The 12,277-nt window shown below is 42.4% G+C and overlaps 1 protein-coding gene across 2 annotated transcripts; it reads right to left on the bottom strand.

Moving 5' to 3' along the window:
• Window positions 1–677: 677 nt before the first annotated feature.
• On the bottom strand, window positions 678–10,405 carry LOC110494532 (tubulin monoglycylase TTLL3). 2 transcript variants are annotated; one of them, XM_021569668.2, is made up of 14 exons: window positions 10,273–10,405; window positions 7,567–7,680; window positions 7,261–7,364; window positions 7,001–7,160; window positions 6,848–6,897; window positions 6,603–6,731; window positions 6,354–6,468; window positions 6,009–6,128; window positions 5,720–5,912; window positions 5,463–5,611; window positions 5,060–5,303; window positions 4,676–4,935; window positions 1,515–1,690; window positions 678–1,413 (listed from the first exon to the last, which is right to left on the bottom strand). In XM_021569668.2, the coding sequence occupies exons 2-14, from the start codon at window positions 7,610–7,612 to the stop codon at window positions 790–792; spliced, it is 2,370 nt and encodes a 789-aa protein (XP_021425343.2). In that variant the 5' UTR covers window positions 7,613–7,680; window positions 10,273–10,405; the 3' UTR covers window positions 678–789. The 2 variants fall into 2 exon arrangements, with proteins under 2 accessions (XP_021425343.2, XP_021425342.2); XM_021569667.2 differs by lacking the exon at window positions 10,273–10,405 and adding an exon at window positions 9,360–9,657.
• Window positions 10,406–12,277: the final 1,872 nt, after the last annotated feature.

A 12,277-nucleotide genomic window follows, 5' to 3' on the forward strand; every position in this document is an offset into this window, starting at 1 on the left:
TTTGAAATATCCAATAAATGTCGTTCCACTTCATGATTGTGTCCCACTTGTTGTTGATTCTTCACAAAAAAATACAGTTTTATATCTTTATGTTTGAAGCCTGAAATGTGGCAAAAGGTCGCAAAGTTCAAGGGGGTCGAATACTTTCGCAAGGCACTGTAATTCTCATTTTCTTTATGGGTGTGTGTTTGTTAAAAATACCATCTGAAAATATAAAAAAGACGGTCCAAGCGTCTTCGACAGACGAATGAAGCTGATTCTATACCATTTTACAGGGGCCAGTTCATGAAGGAAGGCTTGCTCATTAAAGTTTAAAAAAAAGCATCTATGACAAATCAGGACAGGTCGTTTAAATGAGCAGCCATTATGTACACAGGCTGTAAAACAGTGATCAATAAGGTCATTACAGAAAACACTAGACTGATACCTATCAGGATTATTTGTGAGGATAACATCGAGGAGAGTAGCCTTTTCTGGCTGTTTGTAGTCATACCTTTTGGGATTGGTAATAATCTGAGAAATATTATGCATACAATATGATAACCATCTCAGACTTCGGTACAGAATAATACAAAATGCTCTGAGACCAGGTTGCCAAGTTGGACAAAAAGACTACAGCACAGTTATCTAAATAAATCAGTATAAAGGGAAAAACATACCAAGACTGAAAATCTAAGTGGATACAATACTGACTTTATTATGATGAGGTAGGCCTACAATGGCTGAGTGCAAAAAGACAGCTTTCAAAATCAGGCAGCAGTCAGTGAATGGTTCAATAACCGATCCATGTCACAAGCTCTTGTGAGTTCCTCTCCCTACACATGTGGTCCTGATCACCCTACGATGGAGGTTCTGTTGCCTGAAAAACTTCTGGAACCTGAACTCAGCATGTTGGACCAGAGGAGTGGGCACAAGCAGGGCACTGGGCTCCCTGTCTGGGTCTTGAAGGCTGATGACCTCCAAGGGAAGGACAGGGCCTTTGTAGATATCAGGGGTAGCAAAGGGGCGTGCTCGCCCTGACCAGGGCACAATAACCTGGGGTCTCCGCCAGCAGTCCATAGAGCGGGACTGAGCCCTGGGGGGCAGCTGGAGGGAGTCAACCAGGCCCAGACGCTGCAGCCTCCAGGGCTCCCCGGCCAGGGGCCTCTCAGTAGAAAGTGGGGTCTGGACTCTGAAGCCAGAGAAGGTAAGGTGGCGTACCTCAGACTTCAGACCCTTCTTAGAGGGGGCCGGCTTGGGTTTCTCTGCCACAGCCTCGTACTCCTGGCTTTGAGGAGGGCGTCTGGGCGCTGGTTGGTTGGAACGACCCTTAGAGGGTTTGGAGGCTTTTTGAGGAGGAGGGCGGGGCCGTCTGATCTGGGAGCCCTCAACAAGCAGGTTGACCCCTACATACTGAGGCACCTCCACTGCTGCCTATAGACAGAGACAGAGAGATTACATCTGTACAACCTCTTATTCAGGGGTACATTAAACTTCCCTTTCCTAACTTAAAGGCATACACAAACATACCTCACCTGTTTGTATATAAGCTGAAAGCCCCCAGTGTGTGCTCCTCGGTCCAACCGACGGTCCAGGACCACCCGTAGAGTGTCCTCCTGCACGGCTGCACACAGGCGTGTTGTCACTGCTGTAGAGGGGGCCATGGTGGGGCTGGCATTGATCTCTATCAGCCATGGCCTCAGGTCACGACCTTTGGAACAGAAGAAGTCCCACCATATTAGTATCTACCTATTTATCCTGCTACTGGTCACTATTACTCCTGTTTACATGTACAGTGCCTTGCAAAAGTATTCAGACCCCTTGGATTTCTTCACATTTTATTGTTACAAAGCGGGATTAAAATTGATTTGTCTTTTTTTTTTTGTCAACAACAAAATACTCTAATGACAAAGTGGAAGAAAAATCAGTTTTTGTAAAAACATTTTTTTTATGAATAACTAAAGATTTTCAAGCAGATTAACTCAGCCACTCAGGAACATTCATTGTCTTCTTTGTAAGCAACTCCTGTGTAGATTTGTGCTTTAAGTTATTGTCCTGCTGAAAGATGAATTCATCTCCCAGTGTCTGGTGGAAAGCAGACTGAACTTGGTTTTCCACTAGGATTTTACCTGTGCTTTATCTCCATTCCGTTTATTTTTATCATGAAAAATACCCCAACCATTAACGATTGCAAGCATAACTATAACATGATGCGGCCACCACTATGCTTGAAAATATGGAGAGTGGTACTCAGTAATGTGTTGTATTGGACTTGCCCCAAAGATAACACTTTACATTGCCACATTTGTTGCAGTATTACTTTAGTGCCTTGTTGCAAACAGGATGCATGTTTTAGAATATTTTTTATTCTATTCAGGCTTCCTTCTTTTCACTCTGTCAATTAGTTTAGTAATGTGGAGTAACTACAATGTTGTTGATCCAACTGTAACTGTTTTAAAGTCACCATTGGCCTCATGGTGAAATCCCTGAGCGGTGTCCATCCTCTCCGGCAACTGAGTTAGGAAAGACGCTTGTATCTTTGTAGTGACTGGGTGTACTGATACACCATCCAAAGTGGAATTAAAAACGTATCTATGCTTAAAAGGGATAGTTTTTTTTTTACCCATCTACCAATAGGTGTTCTTCTTTGCGAAGCATTGGAAAACCTCTCTGGTCTTTGTGTTTGAATCGGTGTTTGAAATTCACTGCTTGACAGAGGGAACTTACAGATAATTGTATGTGTGGGCTACAGAGACCTCATCTATCTCATAATTTTGCACGCCCAATTTTTCAGTTTTTGATTTGTTAAAAAAGTTTTAAATATCCAATAAATGTCGTTCCACTTCATGATTGTGTCCCACTTGTTGTTGATTCTTCACAAAAAAATACAGTTTTATATCTTTATGTTTGAAGCCTGAAATGTGGCAAAAGGTCGCAAAGTTCAAGGGGGCCGAATACTTTCGCAAGGCACTGTATTTTTTTACTCATCAATCTACACACAATACCCCACAATGACAAAGGGAATAGTTTTAAAAAAAAAACATTTTTGCTGTTTCCATTGATCATCCTTGAGATGTTTCTACAACTTGGAGTCCATCTGTGGTAAATTCAATTGAATGGACATTATTTGGAAAGGCACACACCTGTCTATATAAGGTCCCACAGTTGACAGTGCATGTCAGAGCAAAAACCAAGCCATGAGGTTGAAGGAATTGTCCATAGAGCTTTGAGACAGGATTGTGTCGAGGCACATATCTGGGGAAGCACTCCACCAGTCAGGCCTTTATGGGGGAGTTTCCAGACGGATGCCACTCCTCAGTAAAAAGCACATGACAGCCTGCTTGGAGCTGGCCAGAAGGCACCTAAAGGACTCTGACCATGAGAAACAAGATTCTCTGGTCTGATGAAACCAAGATTGAACTCTTTGGCATGAATGTCAAGCGTCACGTCTGGAGGAAACCTGGCACCATCCCATCGGTGAAGCATGGAGGTGGCAGCATCATGCTGTGGGGATGTTTTTCAGTGGCAGGGGCTGGGAGACAAGTCAGGATTGAGAGAAAGATGAACGGAGCAAAGTACAGAGAGAAAAGTCTCTGGATGTCCTTGAGTGGCCCAGACAGATATTTCAGTTTTTAATTTAAATAAATGAGCAAAAATGTTTAAAACCCGTTTTTGCTTTGTCATTATGGGGAATTGTGTGAAGTTTGATGAGGGGGGAAAAAAACTTTAATCCATTTTAGAAACTGTAATGTAACAAAATGTGGAAAAAGTAAAGGGGTCTGAATACTTTCAGAATGCACTGTATGTTTGAGGCAAAGTACCACTCTCCATATTTTCAAGCATAGGGGTGGCTGCATGATGTTATGGGTATGCTTGTAATCGTTAAGGACTGGGGTATTTTTCATGATAAAAAATAAACGGAATGGAGATAAAGCACAGGTAAAATCCTAGTGGAAAACCAGGTTCAGTCTGCTTTCCACCAGACACTGGGAAATTAATTCACCTTTCAGCTGGGCAATAATCTAAAACACAAGGCCAAATCTACACTGGAGTTGCTTACCTAGAAGACCGTGAATGTTCCTGAGTGGTCAAGTTACAGTTTTGACTTAAATCTACGACAAGACCTGAAAATGGTTGTTTAATAATGATCAACAACCAATTTGCCAGAGCTCAAATAATTCTTAAAAGAATAATGGAGAAATGTTGCACAATGTGTGGAATGCTCTTAGAGACTTACCCAGAGAGACTCACAGCTGTAAGGTTCTTCTATAAAGTATTGACTCAGGGGTGTGAATACTTATGTCAATTAGATATTTTTTTGTATTTAATTTTCAATAAATTTGCTAACATTTTGAAAAACATGTTGTCACTGCCATTATGGGGTATTAAGAGTAGATGGGTGAGATTAAAAAAAATATTTAATCCATTTAGAATTCAGGCTGTAACACAACAAAATGTGGAATAAGTCAATGGGTATGAATACTTTCTGAAGGCACCGTATATATATATATATATATTATTGTATTTTTATTTTGTATTTTTTAAATAAGTTATACTATTTTGATATTCATTGATTACTGCACTTTTGGGTAGAGCTTGCAAGTTAAGCATTTCACTGTACTTGTGGATGTGACAATAAAACTTGAACTTCACTGCCAATAACAACAAATACTGACGCCACTGACATCATTCACACCTAGCATGAAGTCGGCTCCGTAGAGCTCAAAGCTCCCTCGGCGTGACTCCACCAGGTCTTGGGCAGTCTGCAGGGCGTGGACCACAGCCTTCTTCATCCCTGGGACCACCACAGACCACCACTGTGCTGCTCGGCCCTGTCCAGACAGGAAGGCCCGGAACTGGTCACATGACCACATGTTGTCCTCAGGCACCTCTGGGTGACGCTGCTGGGAGGGCTGAAAGTGCTTCTGTATGGAGTTGTTACACAGGTGGATAGAACTGGAAGAAGGGGGATATAGAGGGGAACAAGAGAGATAAGACCATAGGAAATTAGCAACAAGGTGAAATGTGGAATCAACATGGTAAAATGCCAATAACAACAGGGTAAAAATGTCCCCCTTACCTGTCCAGTGTCTCAACTGAGTATGGCTGGGTGGAGAAGCGTAGGTAGCACTTCTTATAAAACCAGACAGTGAGAGGGTTCCAGTCAGTCACCAGGAACCACTGGCGGAGGTCGAACTTGGTGCCGTGGACCAGCAAGGGGCGCTCCAGGTACTTCTGCACCACCCACTTACTGTCCTTGATCAGGGCTGGGTCACTGTCCACCAGCCTCAGGATGTCATCCAGCCGCTTGGCACACATGATGCCTGCACAGGTGGAGGGACATGGAAGAGACACAAAAACAAAGTTAGTGTAGGCCTACACTATAAGCAGCATTAAATAAATATTATAGGTAAATACAGCATGAGGATAGAGTTAAATAAAGTACTACTACACTTGTCTCTTCTTCCCCGCTTGGAACTCACCTCTGCCCCGGGACTTGGCCCCAGGTTTGACTATCCAGATGTTGTGGATGCCGTCTGTGTCTAGCTGTGGATTGACATCACGAAGCTTCCGCAACATAGCTTGACAGCTGTTCAAATAGTGAAAAGTCTCCTCTATCTCTACACCATCACTGAGAGAGAGGGAGAGAGTGAAAAGTGCCACTGAGATACACTGACAAAGAGATGCGTGTACTGACATGACAGAGACACATAATGATCATACTATATGGAGTACTCACTGGACAACCAGGTAGTAATTGTGGATGAACTCCAGCCACTCTTGTTCTGTTAGGGATGGTGGTGTTTCCAAGGCAATGTCTATGTCATTGTGTTCCAAGCTGTCCAGGAAGTCCTGGCAAACTTTTAGTGCACTGTCAATCATTCTGGAGGCCACCAATGACATGGCTCGACGCTTGCATGCTTTTTTCTGACCTAAGGGATTGGACAAGACAATGAAGCCTGTAGCTCTGTTTGACCTAAATCGGGGGGATTGAGGGGGTAGGCCTCTTTTTGTGAGGAATACCTTACTTTGACATGATTGGTGAGTTGATCCAGCTGTGCCACCTCCCTCTCCCTCACTTCGCTCACCCCGAATCCTCTCCACAACACACTGTATAAGGCTGGTGCATGCTGTCCTCCTGTAGTCCTCTATAGAGAGAGACAGAGACAGAGAGACAGAAATAAAGCAAGTCAGATAGAGGTTGCCACAGGAAGGTTGCCCCCCCACACCTAAAAGTATGGAAAATGAAAAGGAAGGAGAGGCAGTACTATAAATCCCCCTAAGACTATAGAAGTGAGGCATTCCGATAGAGAGGGGGGGAAATAGGCAGATCAGAACGCGTGGTGCGGAAAGAGACCGGTGAGGATTCTGACCGATAAAGGCATGTTTCTCATCCTCTGCCCCCAGCCTATAGCAGCGTGGGAAGAAGGAGTCAAGGTCTGCAGCATCAAACCAACGCAGGTTCCTCAGGTTCACACACAACCCAACCTGAGACAGAAATGAGAAAGATGGAGAGAAGACAGGCATAGCCTACATAGGTGTGGTGAGTATAAAAATGATCAAAGACTGTGAAAAGGTAGAGTTCGTTCATTTCAGGGTCTCCCATGTGAAAGCCATCAAACCTTGGTGGTGAAGGTGCCTGCTTTGGCATAGTGATTGGTAATCTGTTCCTTTCGCAATGAGCGGTTGTCCACTGTCTCTCTACGCGTCGTCCAATAGAAATATGACGTTTCGTTCCTCACCATGCGAGACTGTAAGATAGATGGGCAGGGGAAAGACATAAAAACTGTGTGCCGCCCCCCCCCCACCCACCACACACACACACACACACACACACACACACACACACACACTTTCGTTCTATTACCATTAGGTCATACATGTCATCTGGGTCTTCCTCTCTGTCGTCTGGGCTGTCTAAGCAGAGCATAGAGGGAGATTACAATCTAGGATTTAGGTTAATGGTCAATGATAGTTAGAATCAATTACTACAAGATTTGCAGTGGCCTTCCTGTCTCACCATTGTCATCATCACTGTCATCAGCATCATTCCCATCATCTCCACGGCACCGGCTCCAGTGCTGGTTTGGCCGAGGCAGGCGGCGCTCTACCCAACCCCTCGCCTTCAGGGCAGCCCGAACCACAGGGTATGGACCCTGTATGGAGAACACCATACGCATCTGAGAGAAAAAGACACACAGAGAGAGAGATATATAAAATAGTATCTACATGACCTTAAGTATAACATATATAGAGGGTTGTCCTATTTTAGATTCTTACCTTTACAGCTTTGTCGACCAGTACTTTTGCTGTCCGCAGTCTCTCTGGGTTGATGATGGGCAGGTTGAGCAAGCTGCGCCTCACTCTTCCCTCACCTGGTGGTGCTGATATACACACATACATAAACACACAGCTCAGATACAGCGGTGGTAATAACCACTTTATAAGCTACGCATTCAAGTCAAACTGTATTCTCATCTACTGTTAGTTGATGGTACTGTTATAAGTGGTACCAAAGCCAAATCCATGTTTAGTATGACTGGTTAGTCAGTGTTAAGTGTCTGAAGGTTTTGTGTGTAGGCTTACATGGTATTTGCTGTAGGCCCTTCTCTGTGGTGAGGTTCAGGAACATTTGAGTGTGTTGTTGGCACAGGGCTTTGCTCTGCTGGTCTTTACTGGGGTCTCTCTCTCCTAGAGGTTCTGAATATGAGGAGCGAAAACACAACTACATCCATCTACATGGGGTTTGGGGTACATATAGTAAGTAATACAGTGTTCTAGCAAAGGTGAGCAATGTTCTGTATTCAGTCACACCAATACACGTTGCTGTGACAATGACGTTGAACAGTTAGCAGAATCTACTAACAAGTAAGTAACATGACATACTAGACGCTTTTAAGGGAAAAACATAAGAACATCATTACATCCCCATGTAGGCCTAATGCAGATAAATATGCCATGAAGTTCACAAACCCTTGGGAGTGTAATTAAAGCCTATACCTTGACTTCTTCAGCCCAGCATCGAAAGAGCAAACACACTGCATTTTAATGCCTGGCCTCTGTATTCAAACATTTGATAATCTAACATTTTAGAGTGGGACCTCATGACTTATTCAACACTCTTCATACATACACTACCGTTCAAAAGTTTGGGGTCACTTAAAAATGTCCTTGTTTTTGAAAGAAAAGCAATTTTTTTGTCCCTTAAAATAACATCAAATTGATCAGAAATACAGTGTAGACATTGCTAATGTTGTAAATGACTATTGTAGCTGTAAACCGCTTGTTTTTTCTGGAATATCTACATAGGCGTACAGAGGCCCATTATCAGCGACCATCACTCCTGTGTTCCAATGGCATGTTGTGTTAGCTAATCCAAGTTTATCATTTTAAAAGGCTAATTGATCATTAGAAAACACTTTTGCAATTATGTTAGCACAGCTGAAAACTGTTTTTCTGGTTAAATAAGCAATTAAACTGGCCTTCTTTAGACTAGTTGAGTATCTAGAGCATCAGCATTTGTGGGTTCAATTACAGGCTCAAAATGGCCAGAAACAAATAGCCTCCTTCTGAAACTCGTCAGTCTATTCTTGTTCTGAGAAATGAAGTCTATTCCATGTGAGAAATTGCCAAGAAACTGAAGATCTCGTACAACGCTGTGTACTACTCGCTTCACAGAACAGCGCAAACTGACACTAACCAGAATAGAAAGAGGAGTGGGAGGCCCCGGTGCACAACTGAGCAAGAGGACAAGTACATCAGAGTGTCTAGTTTGAGAAACAGATGCCTCACAGGTCCTCAACTGGCAGCTTCATTAAATAGTACCAGCAAAACACCAGTCTCAACATCAACAGTGAAGAGGTGATTCCAGGATGCTGGCCTTCCAGGCAGAGTTGCAAAGAAAATGCCATTTTGAGCCTGTAATTGAACCTACAAATGCTGATGCTCCAGACACGCAACCATTCTAAAGAAGGCCATATTTATTGCCTCTTTAATCAGAAAAACAGTGTTCAGCTATGCTAACATAATTGCAAAAGGGTTTTCTAATGATCAATTAGCTTTTTAAAATTATAAACTTGGATTAGCTAACACAACGTGCCATTGGAACACAGGAGTGATGGTTGCTGATAATGGGCCTCTGTACGCCTATGTAGATATTCCTTCTTTAAAAAAATATTTTTAAAAAATCAGCTACAATGGTCATATACAACATTACAATGTCTACACTGTACTTCTGATCAATGTTATGTTATTTTAAATGGACAAATAAGCTTTTCTTTAAAAAACAAGGACATTTCTAAGTGACCCCAAACTTTTGAACGGTAGTGTATTCATTCCTTGTCTTTGGCTGACAGATGATTACAGCTGGCTTCCCTCACCACTGTCAATGCACGGTGTTGAGCTTCCATCAGCTCCCCGATCTCCCTCCTCACTCTGACCCGGCTGGACACACTTTGGGGCCTCCATAGAGACACTGGCCTTCACTGGCCAAGGGACCCCTGATCTCTACTCCCTATATCATGTCTCTAGCTGTGCTCTTCTTTTAAGTTGTTGCTGTTTGGCTTGATCAGTTCGCCATAGTAACTGTAAAAATAATTCACAAGTTATTGTGAGGTTTCAATTAAGGATAACTATAATATCCAATGCATGATTACAAGCACATGTCATATCTGTGCCAATGTTTGCATTCACCGTTTATCTAATGCTAGACCGTTTATTGTAGCATGCACTGTGTGTGTCCTGTTAGTGCTGTGGGTTGTTATTAGATGCAGTGAACTATAAAGTGGATCAAATTGCTGAGCAGAGATAGCTTGGCTACACCTGTCACGTTTCTTACACCCTGGACAGGGCAGTGTTACACCTAACTTGCTACCTTCTTCAGACAGTGGAGCACTGGCCCCGTTTTAAATAGCTTAGCTATAGGATATCTGTGACATTCACAGAACAACACAACAGGAGGATACTTTAGCTAAGGGACTGACCAAAAATCCTCAATGACAAAAAAATAACATTGCCATTGACCAGGCAAACACAAAAATAGACTACCTCTTTCTCATACCAACACTTCCGTATTCGTGATTTTGCTGTTCGTTTACAAGACACCCACGCTTCTAAATACACCTGCATCGACTGCACTGACTGTGACGCCACAATGATCAAAGTGATTGCACGACTGCGCGTAACATTTTCCCAGGAATACATTTCGCAATTCCTCGCAAGTTCTCTGCTTATGCGGTGGGGGGGACTATTTGTCATACAGCGATTTCTAGGGTATAGGTCTACTTCACTCACCTCATCGGATGTGGTGCGTTCTCCAGTTTGCAGGGTCGCACCTGCGCAATCTTCACATTGCCATTTCTCTCTGCTGCCTGTTTAGTGTCTCCATACCAACGGTGAATAGGACCGAAATGTGAAGAGTTTTGACTAGAAGGGATACATTTTATGTCAGAATTGACCAGAATTGACTTTTAGTTGCAGGTTAAGAGAATTTACGCTGCAGGCTAGGATAATTAAGTTTAGGAAAATTATTAGGGTTAGCTAAAATGAACAAAAATGCAACTGTAGACGTCAATTTGACATAAACTGTAGCCCTTATAGCCATGGCCCACGCTAAGGCAGTGGGAGGGCTAGGTTACATAGGCAAACGTTTTGCTCAAAGCAAAATACATGCAATGTATTTTGGATATTTCATTAATTCAGATGAAATTACCTCAATACATCATTAAATTAAATTTACTGCACGACCCTGCTTGTCTCATCATGAGTGGTTAATTCATCTATGGAAATCTAGAAAGTAAGAACTGATATTTCTGATGCGTTGCATTCTGCTCTTGAAAGGTTGTTGGATTGTCTATAGTGAACAAAAAATCGCTTGTTACAATGTTGCAATATTTTAAACTGTAGAAAAACGTGTCAGATTTTGATGTATGCTTATGACCACTAGGTGGCGGTCAATGCCCGTATATGAAAAAAAGCGCAACGGAATAGAATCTGGTTCAAAGAAACAAGCACTACAAACATGTTTTATTTCTGTTTTTTTGTACACCATGCATTGATATCTATCCATATCTCAACCATGTTTAACGGATATTTATTTAATCAGGAGAATCCCACTCCCACGGCCAATTGCTCCCTGTGGGATATGTCATATGACTGTGCAAGGTCATGGTTCTCATCCTATGGATCCAGGGACATGTCAGGGCCTAACTCCCATAATGCAGCTGGTGAAGTAGTATTTAGATTTTTACCATAACATGAGATACTGCATAATAGTAGCTATTTAAAATACAGCATTGGCAGTAGACCTACTGTATCTACTTGTATGTGAGGCAACTGGTAGCCTACCTGGAGACCAGGAGGGTAGAGAAACTCAAATCTAGCCTTATGGCCTCTATTACCTAACCACCATCATGTAAAGCTTGTAAATCTGCTATCTGGGTAGTCCTGTGTTCTGTAAGAAAATGCAGAATGCTAACGACCATCATGTAAGCTTTAAAAACAGATGGAGTCATTGTATCCTATTCATTGAATTAGATGGCTTTTTCATCACAAAACCATTTGATGTTGTAGGTGAATGAGAGCCCGAATAGATATTGGAGGCTATAAGCACAGAGTTTCTAAACCTAGAGGTGCAAACCTAGAGGCACGACACTTCCTGGAATGCTTGCGAAACAGACCAAACAGACCAGGCCTGGGTTTGGGGTTTGAGAAGTCAATGAGAGAAGTTAAAAATTCTTTATTAGTTCTCTAAATCTAAAGGCATAACCTAGATTCAAGCCATTTCCTGAAGTAGTTGAACCTGTTATTACTTCAACCTCGTGAAAGTGCCAAACTGACATGTTTTGATTATCCTCAAAAACAACTTTATATAGGAGTGCCTTTGATTTGACGGCCTGCACATGCGCAGTTCAGCACGAGAGACGACCGTTAGAACCAATAATGTGTTTCTACGTATGAACTTAGCTAGCCAACGTCACCATGACAACACCTACAGGGATTTCTATTGGAGAAGCAGTTTTAGCCTATGTTCATACTCTAGTCTTTGCCCTAAGCCTGGGTGGATTGTACCATAGAAATAGAATGAATAGGAAGGGGATTTCCATTCAATTCAATGCTGGCATAATGGATAGACTGGCAGCCATTTTGAGTGTAAAAACTGGTTGAATTGTTTCCACGTCATTTCAACAACAAAAAAAATCAATGTGATGACGTTGAATCAATGTGGAAAACTGATTGGATTTGAAAAAATGTATCAACGTAAGGGAATTTTGTCTTTTTTTCACACAACTTTTAACCT

Source organism: Oncorhynchus mykiss, chromosome 17 (genome assembly GCF_013265735.2).
Source record: "Oncorhynchus mykiss isolate Arlee chromosome 17, USDA_OmykA_1.1, whole genome shotgun sequence".
NCBI lineage: Eukaryota > Metazoa > Chordata > Actinopteri > Salmoniformes > Salmonidae > Oncorhynchus > Oncorhynchus mykiss.